General features: G+C 55.6%; 2 protein-coding genes across 2 annotated transcripts in view; one reads left to right on the top strand and one right to left on the bottom strand.

The window, feature by feature from the left end:
* The first annotated feature begins 69 nt into the window (after positions 1-69).
* Positions 70-1,538, top strand: LOC121151789 (acylpyruvase FAHD1, mitochondrial-like). The gene is made up of 3 exons (XM_040973595.1): positions 70-123; positions 252-265; positions 421-1,538. Exon 3 carries the CDS (start codon positions 431-433, stop codon positions 1,094-1,096), a length of 666 nt encoding a protein of 221 aa, XP_040829529.1. The 5' UTR covers positions 70-123; positions 252-265; positions 421-430; the 3' UTR covers positions 1,097-1,538.
* Positions 1,539-4,099: 2,561 nt separating this feature from the next.
* Positions 4,100-12,959, bottom strand: part of LOC121151781 (meiosis-specific with OB domain-containing protein-like) — a 30,398-nt gene continuing 21,538 nt past the window's right edge. Inside the window, exons 7-13 of the mRNA XM_040973585.1 lie at positions 12,653-12,705; positions 12,472-12,567; positions 8,494-8,595; positions 7,812-7,965; positions 6,096-6,279; positions 5,345-5,431; positions 4,100-4,459 (exon numbers count right to left, since the gene is read on the bottom strand). Coding sequence (XP_040829519.1) covers positions 4,349-4,459; positions 5,345-5,431; positions 6,096-6,279; positions 7,812-7,965; positions 8,494-8,595; positions 12,472-12,567; positions 12,653-12,705 — 787 coding nt within the window. The 3' untranslated portion in view covers positions 4,100-4,348. The remainder of the gene's footprint in view (positions 4,460-5,344; positions 5,432-6,095; positions 6,280-7,811; positions 7,966-8,493; positions 8,596-12,471; positions 12,568-12,652; positions 12,706-12,959) is intronic.

The raw sequence follows: 12,959 nt of genomic DNA, 5'->3' as shown, positions 1-12,959 counted from the left end.
GCACCGCCCCTCTCCGCGCAAGGGCCAATCAGCGCTCCCGCGTCCAGCCGCTCCCTTCCGTGCCCCGACCCTGCGTGCGGCCTCCACCTCTCCGGGTGCCCGGTCTGGGTCCCTGGGACACCGGGACACCGGGACACCGCCTGTCCGGGTCACTCCCTGCCTGGGACACCGGGACACGGGGACACCGGGACACTCCCTGCCCAGGACACCAGGACACCGTCCGCCAGGGTCACCACCTGCCCAAGTCACTCCCTGCCCGGGACACCACCTGCCCAGGACACCGGGACATCGGGACACCGTCTGCCCAGGACACCGGGACACCGGGACACCGCCTGCCCAGGTCACCCCTGCCCGGGACACCGCCTGCCCAGGTCACCCCTGCCCGGGACACCGGCTCCCCAGCCCCGCGCAGCGCAGTCACGTGAGCGCCATGGCGGCCCCCAAGCAGCTGTCCCGCTTCTGGGAGTGGGGGAAGAACATCGTGTGCGTAGGCAGGAACTACGCGGACCACGTGCGGGAGATGCGCGGCGCCCTGCCCAGCGAGCCTGTGCTCTTCCTGAAGCCGTCCAGCGCCTACGCGCCCGAGGGCTCGCCCATCCTCGTGCCCGCCTACACCGGCAACCTGCACCACGAGCTGGAGCTGGGCGTGGTGCTGGGCGGGCGCGCGCGCGCCGTCCCCGAGGCCGCCGCCATGGACTACGTGGCCGGCTACGCCCTGTGCCTGGACATGACCGCGCGGGACGTGCAGGACGAGTGCAAAAGGAAGGGGCTGCCCTGGACGCTGGCCAAGGGCTTCACCAGCTCCTGCCCGGTCAGCGCGTTCGTGCCCAAGGAACGCGTCCCGGACCCGCACGACCTCAGGCTCTGGCTCAAGGTCAACGGCCAGCTCCGGCAGGAGGGCCACACGGCCTCCATGATCTTCTCGATCCCCTACCTCATCAGCTACGTGTCCAACATCATGGCCCTGGAAGAGGGCGACCTCATCCTGACCGGGACGCCCGAGGGCGTGGGCCCGGTGGCCGAGAAGGACGAGATCCAAGCCGGCATAGACGGGGTGGTCAGCATGCGGTTCCGAGTGGAGCGCGCACAGGGCTGAGACCTCTGCAAACAAGCCTGCCGAGTAAGACGCACCCCAAGATCTTTGATTGCTTGATTGATTTGGATTTTCGGGCCTAGCCCCAGGGAGTGTCCCTCGAGACCCCGCTGCCTGGAGGGCTGGGAAGGCCGGAGAGAGATGAGCGCCTGCAGGCACAGGTGCCCAGCCGTCCTCTCCTCCAGGAAAGCTCGGCAGGGTCCAGCTTCTCCCGGGAGTGTCCCAGCGCATCCCACACCTCTGGGACTCCCCGACCACCGGGAGGTCCAGCCGCCCCTCCACCTGCTGGATCAGCGGGGTCATCGGTGGTTCTCGCCAGGGAGCGGGGAGGGTGTCTCCTTAACATGCAGCCCATGGAGGTCTGGGTGTCTGCTGTAATCCTGTTCAGAGTTTGGAAGATAATTTTGCAATCATCGTTCCCCAAATAAATGTGTCATTGGTGCGGCTTGAACGTGTATTTTCCCACTGGGGTCGGGGGGCAGTCCTCTGGCCACTGGCCTCCCCAGGGCACGGCCGTCCCCCGCCTGGGGCAAAGGCAGATACACAGAGAGGAGAGACAGAGAGGAAGATCTTCCGTCCAATGGCTCACTCCCCAAGTGACCGCAACAGCTGGAACTGAGCCAAATTGAACCCAGGAACCAGGAGCCTGTTCCGGGTCTCCCACACGGGTGCAGGGTCCCGGGACACAAGCAGGGAGCTGGACAGGGAGTGGAGCTGCCGGGATTAGAACCAGCGCCCATATGGGATCCCAGTGCATAAAAGGCAAGGACTTTGGCTGCTAGGCCACCACACTGGGCCCAAAAGACTTATTTGAAAGGCAGAGTGGGGGAGCATTCTTGCCCCTGCTGGTTTGCTGCAGCAGCCAGGCTGCGTCCGGGTCCCTCCTGTGGGCGGCAGGGCCCCCGGCTGCTGCCCCCCAGGACTGGTGAGCCAGAAGCTGCATCAAAGGCAGCAGAGCTGGAACTCAGACTGGCACTCTGGGAGGCAGGTGACCTGAGCCAGCTGTGCAGCACCCACCCCAACATTCAGTACTTTGGAGGAAAAGAGAAGGTGATTGTTAGTAGCGGAACAAAGAGGCCAACCCGCTGAGCCAGAGCAGGAGCAGGCGTCGGGCCCGGCTGTCGGGATGCCAGCTGAAGCACACGCACGCCCCACATCGGAGCCTAGGTTCAGGATGCACCCGCTCGCTCCCCAGCTTCCTGCCAACGCAGACCCGGGAATTCAGCAGTGACAGCTTCAGTGACAAGTGACCAGTTGTGCCGCCTGCGTGGGGGTCCTGCGTTGCAGCATACATCAGGGTCGGCCAGCCTGCCTGGGAGTGAGCCAGGGGGCGGGAGTGTCCCCTTTCTCTGCCTTCCAAAGAAATGAGAAGCAGAGCAGGGGCAGGCGCCCCGCACTCCGCGTGGGCACCCCGAGGCCGAGTCCTGCCCCTGCTAGTCTCGGGGAGGCAGCATGTCCTTGGGTGCAGAATGGAGCCCCTGGATCCTGGCTGTTGGAATCTGAGGGTCTCTGAGCAGACAGAGGACTCTGTGTCCCCACTCCCAAAACGACAGAAAGCAAAAGCAAACGCGGCGTCTCACGCTGAGTAACGGGGGACACATACACGCAGGTACGTGTGTACGTCTCATGTTCCTTCCATGTTCAGATAATTGAACCAATAACATTTACCACAGCACAGCTAGGGAAGGAAAATCTTATTAAGAGGAACAGACAATTAGGAAAAGTCAGAAAGTCACCAAGCTACTTACAAAAAAGCCAAGTGAACTCTATCTAGGCCAAAGCACGAGTCCTGAGGTGGGCGTGTGGGCACCAGCTCAGATGCCCGTGCCCCTCCAGCGGAAGGCCTCCGTCCACTCCAGGCTCCAGCTTTTGATTCCAGTTTTCTGGACTGCAGGTCCCAGGGGCCTGCCCCGCCACCCACGTGGGAGGTCCGGCTGCTCCCGGCTCTGGTGTTGGCCCTGAACAAATCCAAAGCCGCAGCTAGAAGCAGATAGGTTGGCTCACTTGTTCCGTCTCTAAAGTAAATATTTTACCTTAACAAGTCAATTTAAAAATAAAGATGGCTCTGCCAGGACAGGGGCCCACGGGAGGGCACAGGGTGTGTCTGTCCCTCTCTGAAGGCCTGTGGTCAGATCCAGATTGCAACCAGCGTGTACCTTCATCCCATAAATGTGTGAGCCACACTTTGTGCTGCCCTTTGACCTTTGACCTTCAGACATCATCACGTGAGTGGTGTGCCTGTCCCCGCCAGCCCTCTGCCAGCCCAGGCTGAGGCTGAGGCCCGAGCCCTGCCTCCAGCACCAGCAGTCAGGGCAGCTGCGGCCCTGCTGTGGAGATCAGCCACACGACCACACAGCACACGACCACAGGACAGCCTGGCGCGGCACGCCTTCCCGGGGCCCTGAGCTCCTGGACACGGGCCGAGGCGGGAGGGCGCCCTCCCTGCCCTCGCTTCACCAAGGGTCACTCCCTCTGCAGCCGCAGATGGTAGAACCAAGAAGACATTCTAGGCACGATAAGTTTATCTCCCAACACCAGCTTTATAAAAGCCGATACTCACTGTACTCTTTACCCAGTCCTGCGGCAGGGATGGCAGCCTTTGGCACAAGGTGCCTGACCCCTGCAGGCCTGAGCCGGGGTCTTCGAGGCCCGGAGCCTGAACCCTCTGGTCAGTGCATCTGCTGCTACTGCACAGGAAGCTGAGCCGAGAGGCAGCTGCTGCGGCAGCGTGCCAAGTGGGTCCACCCTCACAGTCGCAGAGACCCCGGCCACTGCAGGGACTTTTAAAGCTCTCGGGTGATTCAGACTCATGGAAGCCAACACCAACTTGGCCTCCACGGCAGCCTGTGCCCTCACAGAAGGGAAGGGGTCAGCGTGGCTCTGCCCCCCACCCAGGCCTGGCTGAGGATGGGCCGCACCCAAGTCCCACCGTAGTTCCCAGTCTGATGAGAACCAGTGGAAGGGCATGAGGAAGACACCGCTGACTGAGGCGAGTGCGCTTGTTTATTAGCTGGTGTAAATGTTTCCGACACAGGAGGGTCCGGGGCAGAGCCCGCGGCCGAGGCCCAGCGAGCAGTGAGCACCGCTGAGTGGCTCCAACTTGACCCAATCCACCTCCAGGAGGAAACATAACCACCATTCCCAGGACAATCCAAGCACATGTAAACAAAATATATTTTCCCATCATCTTCAAATTAATCTTCTATTTCCAGGAGAGCGAGGCACCCACACTTCTCGAGTTTGAAATGACCCAGGTCAGAAACGGCCTTGCGCAGGGAGGTTCCTGCTCGCCTCTGCAGGGTCTGCCGGGACACAGGAGAGAACGCTGACTCTGAGCCCAGCCCTGGCTCGGGGCGAGAAGACACACTGCGGAGGGAACACGGTAGGCGTGAGCCAACGCGGCGGTGCGAGGGACATTCATGCTAACTTCACTTAAGACACTGGAAAGCATGCCGACCCCAGGCAGACAGCGGCAAACACCACTGCCATTGTTCATGACTTCTCACCTCAGGCTACAAACCCAACAGGGAGAAGCGAGGGCCCCCGAGGGCCCTCCACCGGCTGTGCCCACAGACCCGCGGCCGGGGACAAGGGACCAGATGGCGCAGTTGAGGTGTCTTCTTTCCCACAGTGTGCAAAGCACTCCCACAGGTTTGTATTATAAAGTGGGACGGTCTACCAACCACTTTAATTTCAAAAACAAGACAGAAGCATGTGCTGACGTAGCAAAAACTGTGCAAGACTGCATGGGCAACACAGAAGGCGCCCTGTTTGTGGGGAACGCTCTTGCAGCACGGGCTGGCCACCCTCGGGGTTATCTGCTTCTACCTGCCGCTGTGGGGGCTGAGCTGCTTCAGCTGTGGGGTGTGAGATCAGGATTCAGCCCAAGATGGCATCTCAGCATTTAGAGCTGGGCATCTGCCGCCTTCCCAGGCAGAACAGGCCACACAGCAGGCGGGACGGGCTCAGCCCACGGCCCCGTCCTCAGCCTTGGCCTGGAGTGGACACCAGCTGTCCTCCTTGTTCCTCTCCTTTGGGTTCATTCTTAATTCCTTTATGCCACACAAACAACCCGATTCCTGCCAGGGCACCAGAACTCTTCTGCACCCATGCACACTGGGCCTTACTAAGCGAAATAAATTCCCTAGGTTATTAGCTCTTACTCTAGGTTTTCCTTATTGTTTGGACATATCAAAAAGCACAGTACTGTAAAATACACTAACTTTTTAAAAGATTTATAAATACACTAACTTTTAAATAAATTTTGCTCCTTTCCAAAAGAAGTTTCCACTTTAATGATGTCCTCTGTTCATCTGTCATTGCAAGAAACTCATTTACCTGTTAAGAAAAAAGAGTAAACATTTCTGAGGCAGTCAGAGGTAACTCATCTTGACAACAGTGTGAGACAGAAACTCACTAAAAATGGAACCTCGCTCCAATGATCACGCTCTGGGCAGATGGGGCGAGCAGAGCTGCGGCGGGTTCTGCAGAGCCCACCGGGAGCTCCACAGGAAGCTCCACCCAATGATATGGAAGCTGAACTTGGAACAAGAGCTCCATACTCAATGTCATGACATGGTTTCAACACTAAGGCACAGTGCCCACCATCACACACATGCTGTAGCCCAAGGAATAAACTGCAGGGCTACCCCACTGTGGGGTGTGCTCCCACTGTGGGGTGTGCTCCCACTGTGGGGTGTGTCCCTGCTGTGGGGGGTGCTCCCACTGTGGGGGCTGTCCCTGCTGTGGGGGGTATCCCTACTGTGGGGGGTGTCCCTTGGTGATGGGGTGTTGTGTGACCCACCCTCACTCAACTACAGGAAACACCACGTGTATTCTTCCTCATTGGCTAAATGCCTCAGTCACCACCCAGAACAGACCATGGAAGCTGTTCACAAAAACAATGTGTTTCAATCAAGATTTCTACTTCCTTCTCAGGACTTCCTCAGTTATGCAGCAACTCGTATCGAGAGCCATCTCTCCGCATCTCTCTCACACGCACCGTGCAGCCGAAGGTCTCCTCGGCGACACTTCCCGAGAGGCCGCAGGACTGGAGCGTGCCTGTGTGGTCAGTCAGGTCCACCAGCATGTCGAAGCTGGCAATCAGTGGCCTGCAGCCCAGAGAATCTTTGTGGCAAGTCGGGCACGTGTTGGACGCTTCGTTTACAATGTAACCACAGGCAGAGCTGGAAAGAAGCAGAGAGGCAGCGGCTGAGGGCCCCAAGGGACAGAGCCGGAGGGACACACCAGTGCCTCCCGCACAATGACCACATGCAAGTCTCTGAACCAGCAAGGGCACCCTGCCGCGTGAGACAGCAACCAGGATGAAGCACTTTGTACACGGCCACTGCCAGCGTCTCCTCGCCGGGCTGGGCGCAGCAGTCCACTCTCACTCCTCCGCCCTGCTGGGGACCCGGCTCAGCCCTGAGCTCGCTCCATCTCAGCTGTGCCCTCCCTCCCGCACAGCTGTGCCAGGACCCGCTCTGTTCTAACCGCTCCTTGTGATGTGGCTGCGTGCACCTGAATTCCGTGCCTGGAAGCTTGGAGGTCAGGGGTCATGCCCGTGCCTAGAAATTGGGTCTGGGGTCAGCTCACTTGGCATGCTGCGCTCAGTCTGCAGTCTCTACACAGAGGCCCTGCAGAACCAGGCAGGGACAAACCCTAAGCGCTGCAGTACTGCTGGCGAGACACTGTCTTCAATGGCGTCTCGTGCTATTCCGTGTTGCTCAAGTGGGCTTGACTTCAGACTACGCATACAGCATCACACACGCCTAGAATCTGCAGGTGGCCATCTTCTCTGCTGCCACAGTCGGTGAGGCACCAGGGAACATGCTGACTCACGAAGATAGGCGGAGCCAGGGAAGGTCAAGGTCCTGTGACAGCTACCGCACCTTGTGAAATGCTCCCCGGGACCGTTCTGTACTGTTTCACAATCCCATGTAGATTCAGAACTCTCGCAATAACAAACATTCCAATGCCAAAGGCCACAGGAAGCTTTACACTGTCACATTGTAGACATTCCTTGCCAAGCACTGTGTAGGCACGAGGATGGACTCTCCTGGGATGTGCCCTCTGTGGAGTGCATGCAACCCTGCAGAGGTGGCAGCCGACTGCACTGGGTAGCTGGAGATATTTAAACACTGTCATTATGCTCCTGTGGGAAATGGCAGCCTTCATGTCATATCCCACATTAAGTGTCTGGCTAGGGCCCGGCACAGTAGCCGAGCAGTTAAAGTCCTCGCCTTGAACACATCGGGATCCCATATGGGTGCCTGTTCATATCCCAGGAGTCCTGCTTCTCATCCAGCTCCCTGCCTGTGGCCCGGGAAAGCAGTCGAGGACGGCCCAAAGCCTTGGGACCCTGCACCCGCGTGGGAGACCCGGAAGAGGCTCCTGGCTCTGGATCGGCATAGCATCGGCCGTTGCGCTCACTTGGGGAGTGAATCATCGGACGGAAGATCTTCCTCTCTGTCTCTCCTCTCTGTATTTCTGACTTTGTAATAAAAATAAATAAATCTTTTTTTAGAAAAATAAATTATAATGTGTGAATCTAAATATTTGCCATGAAAACTTTACAGTATGGCTTGTTCATTCATAGATTTCTCTTAGATTCATATCACTGTTACCTACAAAAATGGCTTTAAATTAATAGTTTCAAATTTACCAACGATAACCGTTTCTTGCAGGAATGAACTGTTAGGAATATCTGGCTCCTTACCACCTGCGGCGTACTACTTTAGCAGATGCGTCGTCGATGCTCAGCGCCGAGATGTAAGCGTACAGCAGGCCGCACAGGGGCTCGGCTTTCCCTTGCTGCTGCAGCGCCTTCGCCCTCAGCTGACCCACTGTGTACACATCAACGATCGTGCCCACTAGAAATAAGGAGCTAAATATACACTTCCAGAACCACAACAAATTGTGAACAAATAAAAATCTCAAATCAAGTGGGAACATTTTGTAGCTTAAATTAAGTAATAAAAAATACTACATTTGCTATATTAAAACTGATGAGGGCCCGGCACGGTGGCGCAGTGGTTAAGGTCCTCGCCTTGCACGCCCGGGATCCCATATGGGCGCCGGTTCTAATCCCGGCAGCCCCGCTTCCCTTCCAGCTCCCTGCCCGTGGCCTGGGAAAGCAGTCGAGGACGGCCCAAAGCTTTGGGACCCTGCACCCGCGTGGGAGACCCGGAAGAAGTTCCTGGCTTTGGACTGGCTGAGTTCCAACCATTGTGGCCATTTAGGAGTATCCCAGCTAACAGAAGATCTTTTTCTGTATTTCCTTCTCTCTGTAAATCTGCTTTTCCAATAAAAAAAAATAAAACAAAATAAATCTTTACAAACTCATGCAGGCTCAATGTTGGCCTTCAAAAAAATCAAATATTTAAAGAATCACTACTTACAATTTACGGAGTCTCTCAAATAACTGTCAATTTTATCATCCAAGACACTTGCTTCTTTATTTCCTTTTATAAATTTCAGTAGAACGTTAGCTTCCGGCATATCTTAAATTGAACATGCGCAGTAAGTGAAAAGCAAACATTTTTTAAATCATGTGAACATTCTGGAATTACTTTTAACAGAAAAAATTAAAGATTTTTAGGACACAAGCACACAGCATGTTAGGCATTGCCAGGCATCGGGGGGGCGCTCCCACCAAGGAGAGGCTGTGCCGGGCATCGGGGGGCGCTCCCACCACGGCGAGGCTGTGCCGGGCATCGGGGGGCGCTCCCACCAAGGCGAGGCTGTGCCGGGCATTGGGGGGCGCTCCCACCAAGGCGAGGCTGTGCCAGGCATCGGGGGCAGTGTGGCGTGGACAGCAGTGCCGGCACCTCTGACTCAGAACACTCACGCAGGTGCAGTTGCCTGAGAGCGTCCAAAATGGGCGCTATTTTACTGCTTGTTATGCTTTTATGTATTTTTCAATTGTATATGCATTGCTTTTCCTGAAAGGAACAAAAAATGTTTTATAAAATGGTTCCTTCAAAGCCTTGCTCCTCAAATCGGGATATGTACGTTTGTCAGTAAAGTGACTTCCTGACGCTCTCACATGACTCCCACACCCCACTCCCTACGTGAAGAGCCCACAAACCATCCCCATGACTTCTAGACATGACTCCCCGGGGCAGGAGTGGCCTCAGAGAGGAGCACTTGCTGAGTTAGGGCCCAGAAACCAGGGCAAGCTGCTGGAGGTGGACCTTGTCAGTGAATATGGGATGCTGAACCCTGCTGACCACCTGGCAGCTCAGTTTTGAGCCCGGCACAATGGCCTAGTGGCTAAATCCTCGCCTTGCAAGAGCTGGGATCCCACATGGCTGAAGGTTTGTCTCCCGGCAGCTCCACTTCCCATCCAGCTCCCTGCCTGTGGCCTGGGAAAGCAGTGGAGGACGGCCCAAAGCCTTGGGACCTGCACCTGTGTGGGAGACCCGGAAGAGTGGAAGAGGTTCCTGGCTTTGGATAAGCTGAGTTCCAGCCATTGCGGCCACTTGGGGAGTGTACCGGTGGATAGATCTTTGTCTCTGCTTCTTTCTGTAAATGTACCTTTCCAATAAAAATAAACTTAAAAGTTTTCCCTATATCAAGTTCACCCCTAAAACATACACACTTATGCTACTTGTTTTTTTGAGGGGGGGAATTTTTGTTTTGTTTTTATTTGAAAATCAGAGTTACAGAAAGAGGAAGGGAGAGACGGAGAGGGAGAGATCTTGCACGCACTGGCTCACTCCCCAGCCACCGCGACAGCTCATCTGGGGGGTAGGAGAGGGGGGCGTCTTGTCTCACGTGTGGCACAGGGGCCCAAGCATGGGCACTGTCCCCACTGCGTTCCCAGCTTTATGTGAGCCCAGTGTCACAAGCGGTGGCTCAGCCCACCGTGCCACACGAGGCCACTCTGCCGTGCCCCAGGTCTCTCTCCAGCCCAGCTCTGACTGCCGTCCCCTGGAAGCGGGCAGCCTGGGCTCGCTGAGTTCCTGACCCTGTGCTGTTTTCCTGCCCGCTGGTCTCCTCTGCTGGGCGGTTAGCTGCGGACCCAGAACTGAGCACACGGCTGGCGGTGAGCCTGGAGAGAGAGGCTCCAGGAGAACTGGCCAGCGCGGCAAACGGAGGCTTGAGCGGGAGTGCACAGCACACGCCGGCACTAAGACTCACTGCACTCCCCTCCCTTCTATTTTTAATTTTTAAACACTTAGTTGGACAGAGAGAGATAGACAGATGTACTTAACCATTTGTCTTTCCCAGTCTCTCTGTCTCTCTCTTTCCCTATAACTCTACCTTGGAGATAAATAAATAAATATTTTTTAAAAGATGCTTTCTAGGGTCCAGCACCACAGCACAGTAGGCTAAGCCTCCACATCTGGCATCCCATGTGAGTGCTGGTCTGTGTCCCAGCGGCTCTATTTCCCATCCAGCTCCCCGCTGTGGCCTGGGAAAGCAGTCAGGGGGTGGCTCAAGGCCTCGGGACCCTGCACCCACGTGGGAGGCCCAGAGGAGGCTCCTGGCTCTGGATCAGCTCAGCTCTAGCTGTTGCGGTCACTTGGGGGAGTGAACCAACACAGAGAACTTTCTTGCTTATTCTGTCTCCTTCCTTCGGTAATTCTTTTTTTTTTTTTTTAAGACTTATTTCTTTCTCTTGGAAAGGCAAATTTACAGAGAGGAGAGGAAGAGAGGAAGAGAGGAAGATTATCTGTCCAAGTGGTCACAATGGCAGGAGCTGTGCTGATCCAAAGCCAGGATCACTGGAGACGGGGTCTCCCACACGGGTGCAGGGTCCCAAGGCCTTGAGCCATCCCCTGACTGCTTTCCCAGGCCACAGGCAGGGAGCTGGATGGGAAGTGGAGCTGCCGGGATTAGAACTGGCGCCCATATGGGATCCCAGCACTCTCAAGGCAAGGACTTTATTTGCTAGGCTACTGCACCAGGGCCTCCACTTCCAATTCAACTCCCTACTTGTAGCCTGGAAATGCAGCAGACAATGCTCCAAGTGTCTGGGCCCCAAAACCCGCAGAAAAGATCAGAAAAAGCTCCTGGCTCCTGGCTGGGGCCTGGTCCAGCTGGCATTGAGGCCACCTGGAGAGGACACCACTGGGCAGAAGACCTTTTCTCTCTCTAACTCTGACCTTCAAATAAAATAATTAAATCTCAAAAAACTGTATTTCTTTATGTGAAGGCAGAACAGCAGTGAGGGCACTGGTTAACGTGCTGTACCACAATGCCAGCTCTGCATTTCAAAATCTCAGTGCCAAGTTATTCATCGGAAACCAAACTAGTAATGTATTTATTTGAGAGACAGACAGACGTAGAACACTCCCATCTGCCGGCACCAGCCCCTGGTTAGGGCAGAGCCAAGGGGGTCTCTTACATGGTGGCAAGGAGCTCAGAGCTGGGGCGAGCACCACCGTCTGGCAGGGCCTGCAGGAGCAGCAGGTACAGACACCAGGACCCGGGCTGCTGTGGGCTGCTGTAGCACAGCACGCTGAGCCACACTGGGGACACCAGCACTCCGGCTCAGAGCACTGGTGCCAATCCAGGTTACTGCTAAAATCCCGGGAAAGCAGTGGGCAATGATCCAGGTGCGTGGGTCCCTGCCACCAGGGAGAGACCTGGATGGAGTTCCAGGCTCCTGGCTTCAGCTTGAATCAACTCCAGCCACTGTGTCAGTTTTGGGAGTGAACAGAAAATCTCTCTCCTGTCTCTTCTTCTCTTTGTTTGCCTTTCAAATAAATAAAAAAGGAGGGATGAAAGGAAGGAAAGAAGGAAGGGAGGGAGGAGCGAGGAAGTGAGGAAGGGAGGAAGGGAGGAGGGAGGAAGGGAGGAATTGTGGGACTCCTGCTGCCACCCAGCTACTAAGCCAGACGCCAGTTCCTGAGCCTGTGTTACATTGCGCCTGTGACCCTGGGAAGTCCCTCCTGCTGACATGACCTTGAGGAGGTGCCCGGCTGCTCTGGTCCAGCAGTGCATCACTCCTGGCAGTTACGCCGCACCTTAGCGTACCAGGCGCCTTGCTTTGCCCGCTGCCCAGCCTCGTGCCCTGCCTGCAACTGCTGGGAGCCGCTGGCTTCATCTACAGGAACAAGCCAATGCTGCCACACACACAGGTGCTGTTTGCTAGCAAAACAGAATTTAGCCTCGTCAATCACTTAGGTAATCCCATAAATAACACTGACCTTTTAAAAATCATGACAAGGGACAACACTGTTCAAATACATGTGTTTTCACATTTCTCTAGCAAAGATATTAAAGATATAGCTCATCTTAATTTTTTTAAATGTCATTATAAGGCATTTTTTACTTTTAGCTCAAATTAAATCTACTCTTAAATATACTGCACAAAATTTTGTCCGCCATCATTTCCAAATGAATGAGGAGTGTCCGAGCGCTTTTACCTGGGTCAGCTGTAATGATGGTCTTTGAGATGATGGTGGCTGTCATGCAGTTTCTGAATTTGTCAAAACTTATTCTTACATCTGCAGCAAATATTACTGTTGGGAGAAGGGTCAGTTTAAATTGCTTTATCAAAGAATAAAATAATGACAAATACTTAGCCCTGCCACTGAGCTACAATACCTGTTTCTCCTGGAATCCAGCTCTGGACAAGCAGAATGGACTCATTATCCCAACTGCGGGTGTTTCAAGAGGAGCAGAACAAGAGGGCCGCGTTAGAACAAAGCCAGTAGTGGCAACCTATCTACTACACAGACACAGGGACTGCTTCCATGGCCAGGGCTGCTGCTGCCTGGGCAGGGGCGTGTGCTGCCTGGGCAGGGGGGCTGCTGCTGCCTGGGCAGGGGCGTGTGCTGCCTGGGCAGGGGGGGTGTGCTGCCTGGGCAGGGGCGTGTGCTGCCTGGGCAGGGGGGTGCTGCTGCCTGGGCAG

This window comes from Ochotona curzoniae, unplaced genomic scaffold, assembly GCF_017591425.1.
Source record: "Ochotona curzoniae isolate NIBS_2020 unplaced genomic scaffold, NIBS_Ocur_1.0 contig_2321, whole genome shotgun sequence".
NCBI lineage: Eukaryota > Metazoa > Chordata > Mammalia > Lagomorpha > Ochotonidae > Ochotona > Ochotona curzoniae.
This window is presented reverse-complemented; position numbering and strand designations above follow the sequence as displayed.